The sequence below is a fragment of the Sinocyclocheilus anshuiensis genome, unplaced genomic scaffold, assembly GCF_001515605.1.
Source record: "Sinocyclocheilus anshuiensis isolate Anshui unplaced genomic scaffold, SAMN03320099.WGS_v1.1 scaffold115, whole genome shotgun sequence".
Lineage (NCBI taxonomy): Eukaryota > Metazoa > Chordata > Actinopteri > Cypriniformes > Cyprinidae > Sinocyclocheilus > Sinocyclocheilus anshuiensis.
In genome coordinates, this window is record NW_015548219.1 from 1,701,726 (window position 1) to 1,716,242 (window position 14,517).

The window sequence follows — 14,517 nt, forward strand, 5'->3', positions numbered from 1 at the left end:
TAATATAATATAATATAATATAATATAATATAATATAATATAATATAAAAACTTTACATATTTTTTTATTTTACTCATATATATATATATATATATATAATTTAAAAAATGTAAATAAATGAATTTATTGACAAATAACTAGACATTTTAAACACGAACTGCAACCATTTTAAATTAAACCGTTTTCATTTAATTGAACAGCTGTCTATTAATCTTTAGATTAGAACATGGATTTGTTTATATATTGGAATTTAAAAAATAATAACGCCACTTCTAAAATAACAACCAAGTGTATTTTTCTTTGAAAAATGTAAAAAAATGTAGAAATACAGTATGCTTATTATACAGGAATAAAACACTGAAATAAACAGAGAATGTGCATGACACTCTAAAATGCACGTCTTTCTGATAAACGAGCAGTTTGTGGACTCCTTAGTGTGTGAATGTGACATCTGGTGCTATTGCTGCCTGAGCCAACAGCAAGACAAAACAGGACCAAAAATACAGACTTAGGCTCACAACAGAGCGTAACTCAAGAAATGACAGCACACACATCCCGAGCAAAACTTGTGTGGACATGTGAGTCTGGGTAAGATACAGTAGGTTGTCTCTAATGTTCTCCTCAGGATTAAAATAGAAAACTACACAGTCTTTCACTTACACACAAACCAAGAAATACACTCTGGAAAAGTGCCTGGCCAAGATTTTCCGTCAAACATGAGGCAAACTCTCTCATGTTCCACTAGTTGAGAATGCAAACTCTGGGGACTCATATAAACCCTGTATTTACAGTCTGTCCACTATAAGACACAGAGTTCACACAGAGTGTAACAGCAAATGATCAAAAATCTCATAACTAAAGCTAAAAAACCCATTAAACCTGATAAGCAGCGAGGATCAATCTTCAACCGGATATGAAACACATAATTACCGGATTTCATGTTGAATGCAGTTTGATTTGAATGAAAACAGAAAAACATACTGCATTTCAGATCAGATGTTAAAACACTGGAATCGAATCAGGTTCATGCTTAAAAAAATGTATTTAGTACAACAGCACTCTTGCTTGTGTGATATTGCATATTTAGTCTTTGTAGATCTGTGTGTGGGTATCGATTTAATCCAGTTTGTGCACCTGATACAATCTTAGACCCATTGTTTCATGTGAAGGATGCTGCGCTTGGCAAAACAAAATCCCACACTTGATTTCTGCCAAAAGCCTCACCCAGGGGTTGCCTGAAATCACTGAGCAAGTATTCAAGACAATGTGCAAACCAAAAATACGTTAAGGACAACACGTTTAGTAATTATGATTGATGCATTACACCTTGGTTTATGGTTTTTAAATGAATGTGGCTTTGTTTTAGACAAAAGAATTTGGCTACAAACCATTTTGTCTAAACTTTTCAACAACACAGTTTTTGTTGCATTGAAAATGTTTGCAGGCCACCTGGGCAAAATTTCATATTTCATGTGGTTTTCCCCCTCTCATCTTCCCACATTCTGTAATTTTATATGCTAAACACTAAAATCAAACCCCTATATGCCATATGTTATTGTTAACTAAAAATAAAAGTATTATGAATAATTTGCAGTAATTTAAATAAAGCTAAAATAAAATCTAAAAAATAATTTAAAAAAAATGAAAATTAGAAATATTGCACTAAAATAAATGAAAAATTCAAATGAAATCTGAAAACAAAAATAACATAAGTGGTATGTTATCCTTATATGCTATATGTTATTGTTAACTGAAACTAAAAGTATTATAAACAATTCAGTAATTTAAATAAATCTAAAAAATATAAAAAATTATCTTTTAAAAATTTGAAAATTAGAAATATTGCACTGAAATAAATGAACTGAATTAAATTCAAAATTACTAAAATATGTTTGAAATTACAAAAAAATAAAAAATAAATAGAAAAGGCTATATAAAAATATATTTTAATAACAAACTAAAAAAATTATAAAAAACACATAGCAAAATTTCTAGAAATTAAAATTAAAACAGAAAAATAACAGCAAGTTTTCGCTCATGGTTGTTCTTGGATGGTCAACCAAAACCACACTTCCAACACTTTAAAGGGGTAATCGGATGCTACATGCACTTTTACAAGTTGTTTGAACTGAAATGTGTGTTGGCAGTGTGTGTACACAACCAACCTATAATGATAAAAATCCACCCAGTGTTTTTATTTAATCTCATTAAATCATTTCCCCTTTCTCAAATCGAGCCGATCTCAGATGCCTGTCTGTGTGACGTCACACAGACCCAGGCCCTCCCACGATTGTTGATTGACACTAGCGTATTACCTTAGACCCGCCCTGAGTGAGCTGTCATCAGTCCGCCATTGTTTCACCGCCGGAGCAGATGTAGACAAGAATGACTCCTAAGCGATTGAGGTGTTCTGTTGTTGGATGTAATAATGAACATGGCAGTTGTCATTTACTACCGACATCTGAGCCACTGAAGATGCAGTGGATTACCTTTGTATTTGAATGGAATGCGCCCCCGATCTACCTAAATGCGTTTATGTTCGTGCAAATAATTTGTGATCCAGCTTCACCTAAAGAAGAAGTGAGTATACGTTTTTTATGAATCTTTGCAAATCCCCTTTACTAATAATGTGCTAGTTATCAAGTTCCACGCACAAATCATTCGTGATCCAGCCTCACCTACAGAAGTGAGTATAAGGTTCTTTTATGAATCTTTGCAAATTGTCTTTCCGAATAACGTGCTAGTTAGCAAGTTCCGCGGCTAAAGTAAATCATGAGAACGGCTCGTCACCCCATGGAAGAGAGGGGCGGGGTGAGCAGAGCTCATTAGCATTTAAAGGAACATGGACTAAAACGGCTTGCTGAAAACAAAGCTGATTTTGACAAGGTAAAAAGGGTATTGCTTTACACTACCATTGAGAAATTTTAATCAAAAAAGTATGTTATAGACTGCATTAAGACCCTAAAGAATCATATCAGCTTGTGGAAAATGGGCATCCGATGACCCCTTTAAGTCAAAAATTGACTAGATCTATTGGATCCTGGGGCCAGTTTCATAAAACAAGTTTACCAAAAAAGCCAAGCTTATTTCAGTTAGTCTGACTTATTTTGAACCAAATCAGCTGACAATAAGTCAGACTAACTGAAATAAACCTGGCCTATTTGGTAAACTTTTTTATGAAACAGGCCCCTGGTTTAAACCAGAACCCTTTATTTCCCATTAGACAATATAAAAATGCACTTTCAATAAACAACACAGTTGTTTCACTTTTTTGCAGTGTGCAGTAAATCACTGAGACCTCTTTCTAATGGTGTCTGGCTGAATAATAGGCCACTTACGTGCGTCCATGTGTGGCTAAAACCTGTAGCGCAGAGCTGAAGCACAGATCTGCAGGTTTACACGTGTTCCACTGACCAGATAGCTTCTCAGCACACTGCATAAATCACACGGGACAGTGAACGATTGGATTTGCCTGCACATTTCCCAGGACCATCCTGATCGATAGCAACAATTTCATCTGTTCTCTTGCTACATTTAATTCATACTTCAGTTTTCCCCCTGCTATTTCTGCCTTGTATTTTGTAATATGGGTTTTAATGGAATGCCAGGAGGCAGGGGAAGAAGGTCCTGGAATCAGTGGAAGGTCCTTCAAAGACACAAGGATTCCAGTCACCCGTGTCCATGCAGTGTCTCATGATTTCACTGCTGCTTCAGTGTTTTTGCAGATGTGCATGTGCAGCATGTCAGCAGATATCTTCCTTCCTTTAGGCTCTGTTTCACTGCCTCACTGTCTGCATACCCTTATGAAAAAGACGTGTGCTTCATTGTATTGAATGTGCACTTGTAGTATACTTCAAATCTAAAAAGTAGTTTTTGAAAATCTGTACCTGCAGATAATACAATCCATGGAAGAGAGGGGCGGGGTGAGCAGAGCTCATTAGCATTTAAAGGAACATGGACTAAAACGGCTTGCTGAAAACAAAGCTGATTTTGACAAGGTAAAAAGGGTATTGCTTTACACTACCATTGAGAAATTTTAATCAAAAAAGTATGTTATAGACTGCATTAAGACCCTAAAGAATCATATCAGCTTGTGGAAAATGGGCATCCGATGACCCCTTTAAGTCAAAAATTGACTAGATCTATTGGATCCTGGGGCCAGTTTCATAAAACAAGTTTACCAAAAAAGCCAAGCTTATTTCAGTTAGTCTGACTTATTTTGAACCAAATCAGCTGACAATAAGTCAGACTAACTGAAATAAACCTGGCTTATTTGGTAAACTTGTTTTATGAAACAGGCCCCTGGATTACCACATAAAAACAAATCTCTTTCTGCAAGCTAACTTCGCTCTGATTAATTTATCCTCATCTGCTGGAACAGACCTGAGGAGAGGGGAGACAGTATTTTCCACCAGCTGTCTCACATGAATGAAAATTCGGTTTAAAATATTCAGCGTGTGCATTCTTGTTCCAGCTTCTGTATTAGAATGTGTCCTTTTTTGCCAAGTTCTAGCATTAAGACTATAGGATAACTGACCCTGTTTTGCAAAAAACATAGTTATTTTACTTATATTACAGAGTGTGTTTGTGGATCCAAAGTTGTGGAACTCACCTTTGCTAGGTTTTCCGACATGCACTTTGAGTGGCATTTCCTGGCACAAGAGGGATTGACTTGGCAGCATGACCTCAGGACCCAAGCCTTCATCTGTCTGACCTCCTGTGACCTCCCGTTGCACGTTCTGGAAAAAGAGGTCAAAGGTCAAACATAGGTTAGAATTAAATGTGGACAAGTGTATTGTCCAGTCACAGTTGTCACACTTAGATAAGTCTTATTTCATTTAATCTGACAGCACATCAGCCTGCTATTTTTAGCTCACTATAAATGTATTCTATTGGTTAAAGGCCCTATCACACCAAGGGCAATAACTATAAAGATAACTATATTAGCTTCCACACCAGCGGACAATATCGTCTGTTTATTCTAAGCGCATGCTCGTCTGCCGCTATAAATTCTTGAGCTCGTTATAGCAGGCTTGATTCTGATTGGCTGTCAATATTTTTATCATTCATCAGCTGGAAAAAATCGTTCTGAAAATGATTCCAACAATATAGTTTCTCTGTGCCTTTATTGTTATAACGGTGGTGTGGACTCTGCTATTCTTTAATATTGAGAACGATTTTTAGAACTATATCTTTATCGTTATCTTTATAGTTAAGAACGATTTTTAGAACTATATCTTTATCTTTATAGTTATTGTCCTCGGTGTGAACAGGCCTTTATTCTGTATTTACATAACTATAATAGCGGTTACTTGCAAAAAGGATACACATGGTTTGCGCCGACCACAATGTGCTGTGAATTACTGGCTGAAGAGAGCATGAAATCATTCAATATCGAGAGACATTTAGAAACTCAACACTTCAAATTAAAAAGACAAGCTTATTGAGTTTTTAAAAGAACCTACAGTACATCTGAACAGAAACATTTAATTTCTAAAAGGTAAAAAAAGAGAGAGATAAAATAATAAAAATAAAAGAATAAAATTAAATTAAAATATACAATTAATAGTATATAATTAAATAAAATATAAAAATAAAGAGATTTTTAAAAAATGTGTAAAAAGATGTCACATGTAAATTCACAATTACGAGAAATTGCGATTGTTAGATAAAACTTATTTTTTTACACTGAAGTAGAAGCAAGCTTACATACACATTACAACAAATCAAAAAAGTTTGGACTAAGAACAGGCACTCTGTGTATCACTAAACAGTTGTGTTACTGTGTTTGGTAACATCTTGATGCTCAATGAAACAAAACAACTGTCTCAGACTTGCATAAAAATGAGTCATGAACTTCCTGGTAATAGATGAGTGCTCTACAATTAGTCATCCTGGTCAACTTAGTGCACGTGTCTTACATTATGTAATTTTTCATCACTTTAGAGTAGCACATCTAAGAATTAAATAACATATAAATGCAAATACGTTTGACCTTTTAGCTGTGATTCATCAGATAATCAGATTACAAACCAAAAAAACCCATTCTGATTGGCAGACTCAATAGTTAAATACTTCAGCTCCTTTTTGCTCCGAGGTTACATCTTCCAGCTTGCTAAAACAGAGTAGGAGCAAAAAAGGCCGGTACCACATATGCTAAGCGCTGCAGCTAGTAAAAGTCAGCTCTGAAACCAATTAGGACTGCCGTACAGTCCACCGCTGCCACATCCACATCCCACGCTGCCAAATCTCTGTTCCTCTCTTCCTCTCTTTGAAAAACATGCCCATCTGTTGAAGACTCAGCTGAAGTGTGGCTCATAACACAAAGGAAATAAGTCCTTGGAAAAGTACAGCTGGGTAAATCCATTCTTAGCAGACAAAGAAGAGCAAGATGAGAAAAGCGAATCAGACGCATTTTTAAGCACTGAATAGCTGTTTTTGTGTCAGCTCAAAGTCAGTGTGATATGGCCTTCATTTTACTTTCACAATCTGATATACAGTACTATAATTTAGGGCAAAATACAACAGTCAATGGGGGGAAATGTAGGAAGGGACTTGATTTTATCCATCAGGAATTGGCTGGATCTTGAAACATAGCTGTTGAATTTAAGAACATATTTAGCTGGCTGTAAAAATAATAATAATAATAATATGTTTATGAAGGTAAACAGCCTTATGGTAGACCTGGACTTTCATAGTGTGTAAAAAAAATACTATGTAAGTCAGTAGCACCCAGATAACTGTTTGGTTACCAACATTCTTCCAAATATATTTTTTTTGTGTTCAAAAGAAGAAAGAAACTCATGCAGGTTTGGAACAGCTTGAGGGAGAGTAAATGATGACAGAATTTAAATTTTTGGGTGAACTATCCTTTTAAACTACAGTGCAATCGATTATGCGCACTGTACTTCTACCCCTCACAGCCTCATTTTTATTCCTGTCAAACTTTAAATATGATGCCTATATTGGTGCCTCTGCTTTAAAAGTGGAAAGTGCTCAAATTTTAAGCAGAGCTATCTGAAATTTAATTCAAACAATTGTTAGCGATTAGAATCACAAAGATTGAAAGCATCCCAAAAAATATGCTTGAGACAAAATAGCATGTGTTTTTGTTGATGTTTAGGCTAGTGTAAAGGGCCAAGGCCTCTTGAACAAGCGAGTAGTTCGAGCTTCCTGATGAATCACAGGAGAGTTACACAGAGGGCTGATTTAAGCATTGAGAAATGTGCTGAGCTTCAGTTCATGAAAGCCAGAATCAACAAATCACTAAATAGAACCGCCTTCTCTGCCTTCACAGGGTACTTTCCCACTACACCCAAGCACACGTTTCGGCAGCATGTGTGAATGTTATGAGCCCATGTCTGTACAGATAATACCATGGAGTACAATTGAGATTTACATCTGACAACACAAGGAATCAGCAATAAAAGATTCAACATACATCATGAAATGTTTTTTCGCATTTCATCAACTTTCTGTATTTTGGCGCAGTTGTGTTTTGGATTGTACACAAACAAAGATTTCTGCCTGGATTACACTTTATGTTTTAACTGCACAACAATCCTTTATGGTAGTGATTACAGAAATTGATATCAGGTCACCTCAAATCCCTCTAATCACAGTAATTGCTAAATCATGGTTACCAAAAAAAAAAAAATGCATACACTAACAATTTCTGAAGGATTATGTGACACTAAAGAATGGAGTAATGACTGCTGAAAATTCAGCTTTGACATTCCAATAATAAATTACAGTTTAAAATATATTCAAATACAAAGCAGTTCTTATAAATTGCAATAATATTTCACAATATTACTGTTATTATTGTATTTTTAATCAAATAAATACAGCCTTGGTGAGAATAACAGCCTTCTTTCAAAAACTTTTTAAAAACATAAGGTATTGTAGATAGCTAGTAAGGGCGTTTTTCCACAGATTTGGGTTTGGTCTTTAGGGTTTCCAATCAGGTTCCATACCCAAATTGATAAAGAGCATATTTTCTAGTTTTGTCTATCAAACCTCAATACAAATTACGAAGGAAAGTGGTGTGGTTCCTTTCTTTGTGGCATTATCTCAGTCTCACAGACGTTGCTGTGCCATTCCTAATTCCTGCATATGTCACGAACAAGAAGACAAAATGCAAGAAAATGTCACACATACTAGTTTTGTGGAGTGGATTGAATGACACCAGCTAAGAGCAAATAAATAGATATTACATAGCAGCTGTGCAATGCAATACTCTTCAGAACTGTGTGTGCATCGTGTCAGCACATATAATGTCATTTTGACATCTATTTATTCTAGAACTGCTGCATAATATCATATTCTACAATGAAAGGGTAAGAACAAATGTCTTGCTGCTTCTGTCACTGTTTTCAAAGCACGTTTGTTGACTCACCAAGCTGACATTTTTGAGTTACAACATAATTATACATTTGCAATATTACATTACACACTGGGTTTAAACAACTGCAAGTGTGAGTCTTATGTCACAGTAAAGATATTGATTTGTTGAGATAACTCCTGAACCCCCAGGAGAGTATGAAACAGATTCAAAAAGATAGTAAACACTCCTCGGTTGTGAGTCGTGTGACTTCTCATGAATTGCTTGTCTGTGCCAGATGACCCCAGTTTATTATTGTTGCTCCTGGTGCTCCCCATAGATACTGTTGAATAAATCAGCTCTGACCTGTGTATCTTGGGGTGTATGGCCTAGTGTTTAAAGATCTATGAACCGTCAGCATTGCTGAACTGAGACACTTAACCCCGGGTTAGACTGAGGGGACAGTCCATGCTGCTTTGGATAAAAGTGTCTGTCCCAGTTGGCGCCAATAGCCTCATGGTTAATGCACGGACATACAATGCAACTGTGCTCTCGGTGACCCGAGTTCGAATCCCGTCCTTTGCCGATCCCACTCCCCTCTCTCTCTCCACCCAATGCTTTCCTGTCTGCTCTATACTGTCCTGTCCGAATAAAGGCATAAAAATATAAGTGTCTGTCCTGTAAGAAATTAGTTTTAGACTACATTTTACAAAATTAACCACACTAACATTATTCAGCATACATTCACAAACTTTGTTTACAACCTTAAAGGGATGGTTTTTTTCCTCACTATTAGTAATTATTTAGTAACATTCATCTTGTTTCAAGTCTTTGACTTGCTTTAACTAACTGAAAACAAAGCAAACAAAAACACAGGTATGTTAAAAAAAATGTTTTGCTAACATTCCCATTCTGAACGTTCTCTGTTTTTTTAGATGTTTTCTAACGTTTTTTTTCTTGGCTATGTGAACATTGCTTTTTATAATTTTGCAAACATTATGGGAACGTTACTTTTGAATGTTCTCTGAAGATTCTGAAAGAAGTAGTAACATTTAAAAAATGTTAGATAAACATCCAACTAACCTAAATCAGGAAAAAAAATTCCATGAACAATATGTTTTTAAAAGAACATTCGAGAACATTCCTAAACACCAGATAACTCTAGAATGAGAACCTTCAAGAACATTAGCCAAAGTTCTGAGAACAATCCCAGTGATAACTGAGAACCAACCACTTTGAAGTTGTGATAAAACAGAAGTAGTGGCAGATCTTTTTTCCGTATTATAAAGTATATCCAAATGTAACAGATACTGAAAAAGAAACAATGCAGCACAGGAAATTGGTTCTACACTTCCATTGTTGATTGGATTGGATCCGATGTGGGCGTTGCACACAAAAGAGAAGACAGATTAACATTAGGGGGAGGGTTTAAGTGGAATAAATGATTGGAGAAGACAAAGACCTACATATGTCATCAGAGAGAGGTCTGATATTTTCACCAGAAGATGCAGTTATCATTATTTTGATTCAACATAACGAGATCAGAATTAAAAAAAGAACATGGATGAAACATAAAACTGCATTTAGAAAATAGTGAATTTCATTCCGATTTTAAATGCTTCTCACCTTGCAGCATGGACATCCGACCTGGCAGGAGTTGAAGGTGGATGTTGTGATGTAGGAAGAGAAGGTCGGGGTCGCGCTCACGTTTGGGAGCGCAGCAGCGCTGGCCCCGCCCCCGTGTGACGTCGACGGCGCCTCACCAACTGTCACCTGAAGGATCTCCTGGATCTGTGTCAACTCTTGCCTCAGCACCTGCTTTTGATGAAAACTAAAGGCGGGATGGTTCGAAGCCATGGTGAAGAGGAGCAAAAACTGCTCTCCCGTCTGGCCATCGTTAAGCTGAAGTCCGTAGTTATTAATGATGGTGTCTATGTGAGTGAGGGTCCGAAACAAAACTCCCGCCGCTACGCGGTTGTCCGAGCTGAGGAGCGCGAGAGAGACGAGCAGCTTGCTCCTCACGACCTCATCTGTGATGTTGGTCAGGTTGGCGAGGTCAGCTGGATTGTTGGCTTTGATTTCTGCATCCCTCAGAGAGTGGTAGTCTTTTCGCGCAAGGTCTTCCAAACATGAGCCGAGGAAGCGCAGCTCAATGGGAACGCAGAGGTCCAAAATGCCGCAGAGAAACTCAGCCCTCTGCGCCGAACTCAACGCGGAGAACCAGCGGTAAACCTCCTCTCTCTGAACAAAGCATCTGTTCTCAACCATCTTAGATAGCACTCATAACATGCATCAGATATTAAAAACAAAGTTCATACAGCAGTGATTAATGGCCTTTATAAACTTTAAAAACTTCCAAATCAATAACTGACGTAAACATCCATGAACTTATAGGCAGTGGTCAGTCTGAGCGTCTCAGAACCCCTAAAAGAAGACATACTACATAGTTTCCTTCGCGTTTTATATGCCTGCGATTGCATTATCTCGTCAAAGCCTATTAGGATATTGAAGAAACAAATTGTGTTTACTGTAATCCCAGACGCGCGGCGGCGCAGCCCCTCTGCGCCCGCCTGTGTCTCTCCTTTTTCGGCCAGCCCCCCTGCGTGATCCCCACGTCAGCCAGTTATTCAGTAGACCCCAGGACACATTATAAAAAAAGTAAATTTCTTTCAGATCTTCTAGTATCCATTAGACCGATTTGTCCAGATGAAACTATCGCAATTCCCGTACACGCGCAAAGGAAACGTCGTCGGGTAATAAACATTTTGAGTGGAAAACTCCCCAATTTTAACAGTTTGACTTGTCGAATGGATGTCAATATAACCGTATATTCCTTCGTCGGACGCTGAAGTAACGTTTTTTATGTTTTTTAAAAAAACGTGACACTTTATCCGCTGCTTTATTTGCATTCACGCGAGTGAATTAATCAAAGGTTTCGTTGCCTATCATTATCCTGTCGTGAAGTCGAGTAAGGCAAACTGAGTGTAGTTCACTATCCCGAACTTCACGCAAACCCCGCCCACGGTTGAATTTTATTGGATGAACAGCTTGTCAGTAATCATATTCTGCGCTGTGATTGGTCAAATCTACATTCTTGTGTATCTCTCAATCGCCTGCAGTCATATTTAATGTGGACTGTAAAATATTGTATGATTTAAAGCGATAGGGAACATTAACTTAACATACGCTCGTAAATGAATTTTAAACTTGAGGTACATTTATTTAAATTTATAAAATAGTATGAATTATTACTCTTGTGGTGGTAGTAGCCTACAGGAAACCCCCTTTTGAAGTTTGCCTTTGGCTGTAGGCAAATATTGGAAACCTCTGGTTTTGTCATTTTCTTACGTCAACTTTCTAGAAGATGGTGCCAATTGTCCCATCAGGAATCAAGTCTTCTAAATATTCTCACCCAATCTAACGGATTCATATTTTCTCAAATAATTTCCTCTTTGTCATATTTGTCTGGAAAATACCATTTCCTGCGTCGTTTACATATTGAACATGCAGTTGTTGATCTTAAAGATCTTAAAGGGTTAGCTCACCCCAAAATGAAAATTCTGTCATTAATTACTCACCCTCATGTCGTTCCAAACCCGTAAGACCTTTGTTCATCTTCGGAACACAAATTAAGATATTTTTGATGAAATGTGAAAGCTCTCAGACCCTGCATAGACAGCAACGCAACTGTAATATTCCCAGGTCCAGAAACGTAGTAAGGACATCGGTAAAACAGTCCATGTGACATCAGTGGCTCAACTTAAGTTTTGCGAAGCTACGGGAATACTTTTTGAGGGCAAAGAAAACACAAATAACAATTTATTTCACAGTTCTTCTCCCCCGAGTTACATCTTCTGCCATGAACTATCCCTTTAATCGCTGACAAACGATATGATACATTTTAGACTAGTTTTCAATGTATTGCAGATTTCCTAGCATTTTTGTTCTTGTGTATTAGGTATTATAAACCAAATGAACATTACTTTTACTGCCTTTAGTATTAAGCTAGATACATGTTAATTTCTACTGATTACTTTTAAAGGGGTCATATGATGCGATTTCAATTTTTCCTTTCTCTTTGGAGTGTTACAAGCTGATTGTGCATAGATAAGATCCCTGAAGTTGCAAAGACATGAAATACATCAACTTCGCGCTGTGGATCGTCGGATCGGCTTTCACTGTGGACGAAGCGGAGTCCAGCCCGGGGTCATCACATGTAGTTGCGGCAAGCCCGCCCGCCGCCGCTCACTCAAGCCGGCCTCTGCTCACTCTAGGCCTCTGGCCTCGGCTCACTCTAGCCCGCCGTGTGTTTCGTTGTGAAAACGAAACTACTTTGTTTGGCCTTCCAAAAGAGGACACGACTAGAAATCAGTGGTTAAATTGTATTTACAACACTGTTCCAGAACAGTTCAACCCAAATATTCCGATGTGTCCAGCGCATTTTATGGAGGACTGTCTCCTGGTCCTGGTAGAGTAGACTACAATGCTGGCTGTTCTGACTAACAGACTGTAAGTACGTTTTTTATATTTAAAGAATTTGCCACTGACAATTCAAACGCGAGTTTTGAGCAGTGTAGAGTAGCGTTTGTAGTTTGTCATTTCTCCGATCACAAATGCAGACATGGTTTTATGTTTACGTGGCACGATGCAATGCAACGCGTAAAAAGACAGTATAAGTCATTATAATCCGTAATTATGTCCCCACTGGATGCAACAAATGCCTCGTTTATAATGGGGTTTAATGTTTTTGTCTCGTTGCTCCGGCCGGGACAAGGCATCACAATATGGCAAGGGGCGTAACATTTCCGTCACACGCTTGAGGTATTCGGCCAATCACAACGCACTGGATAGCTGGCCAATCAGAGCACACCTCGCTTTTCACACCGATGAGCTTTGTAAAAATCGACGCGTTTCAGAAAGGCAAGGCGTAGAGGAGAAACAATAATGTACAGTATGTGGAAAATAATTTTAAGGTTTTTTGAACCTTAAACCGCATAAACATTTAATTACACCAAATACACAAAATAGTGTTCTTTTTAGCAACATCATATGACCCCTTTAACATTTAAAGTTCTATTAATTAACATTAATGTTAATTTGTATGTATTACAATATGAAAAAACTAATGAATAATAGTATTTATAAATGAACATTAACAGATAAATACATGATGCACAAAAACTATTTATTTTTTTAGTTCATGACACCTGTGTAAGAACCACAGACCCTACTGTAAGATGAGTAAACTTAAGTATAACCTGATAAATGTACAGTGCTGGCAGATGAAACTGTTGCTGATTATAAATAAACACTAGAGGGAACTGAGGCAACTGACTTTCACTGTGACTTGTGACTGAAATGTATAAATAATTTCGATGCTCAAGCAAAAGTGTTGGGTGTTCAGATTTAAAGCTTTGAAAATATATGAATCAAATACTAGTCCAACTGGTTCGGTGCAAAAATAAATAAATAAAATTAAGACAGATTTAAGACTGATAGTTTAGGATGGGCAAACTAAGGTTGGGCACGAGTACTGAAGTATTTAGAATTAACAGCAATGATTGATGATGAAATGCTTGAAATGACTTGGGCCTATACGGAATTCAAAACATCAAGTAGAAGTGTTATTTGTAATTTAGTGTGATATATAATTTCCAGCGGTACCTTTTGGACCAATTCATCAGAAAGCAAAACTACGCAAGGTCAAGCTAAACGTGACAAAAATAGTGGTGCATGCTTATTACGATAATTACGGTATTCAGCAAGAAAAGCAAAGAGACACGCTTTCTGAGCGTTTTTTTTCCTATAGGTTGTTTGCACATGACGTCACTGATGCAGCGAAATGCAGCTGGAGGGCAGGAAGTGATTTTTCTCTCCATAGAAATCAGTAGGAGAAATTCCAAATGCCAGTGTTTTGCGTTGTTTATGGATGCTTAAATTGGCCAAACCGAGAAACCACAAGGAGCTTTTATTGTGTTCAAAAATGTGTTGTTCATAAGTGGGGAAAAGTCAAGAAATTGATTGAAAAACGCAGGAAAAAGTGGCTTGTAAACTTGTGTCTGCGGTCGGGAGGAGCGAAGCTCGTGTGATAATAATGCTCGTGCGTGTAAATGGTTATTATAGGATATAATAATATATTAAGATATTTATAAACCTTAAAATAGATTGGGCTGCCACCTCTCACGCATTGTGA

At 37.3% G+C, this 14,517-nt stretch overlaps 1 protein-coding gene across 1 annotated transcript in view; it reads right to left on the minus strand.

The window, feature by feature from the left end:
- Positions 1-11,287, minus strand: part of LOC107654148 (zinc finger CCHC domain-containing protein 14-like) — a 31,678-nt gene extending 20,391 nt beyond the window's left edge. The window contains 2 exon segments of the mRNA XM_016441093.1: positions 4,614-4,740; positions 9,951-11,287. Of these exon segments, the coding sequence (XP_016296579.1) occupies positions 4,614-4,740; positions 9,951-10,592 (769 nt within the window). The 5' untranslated portion in view covers positions 10,593-11,287.
- Between the last annotated feature and the right edge of the window lie 3,230 nt (positions 11,288-14,517).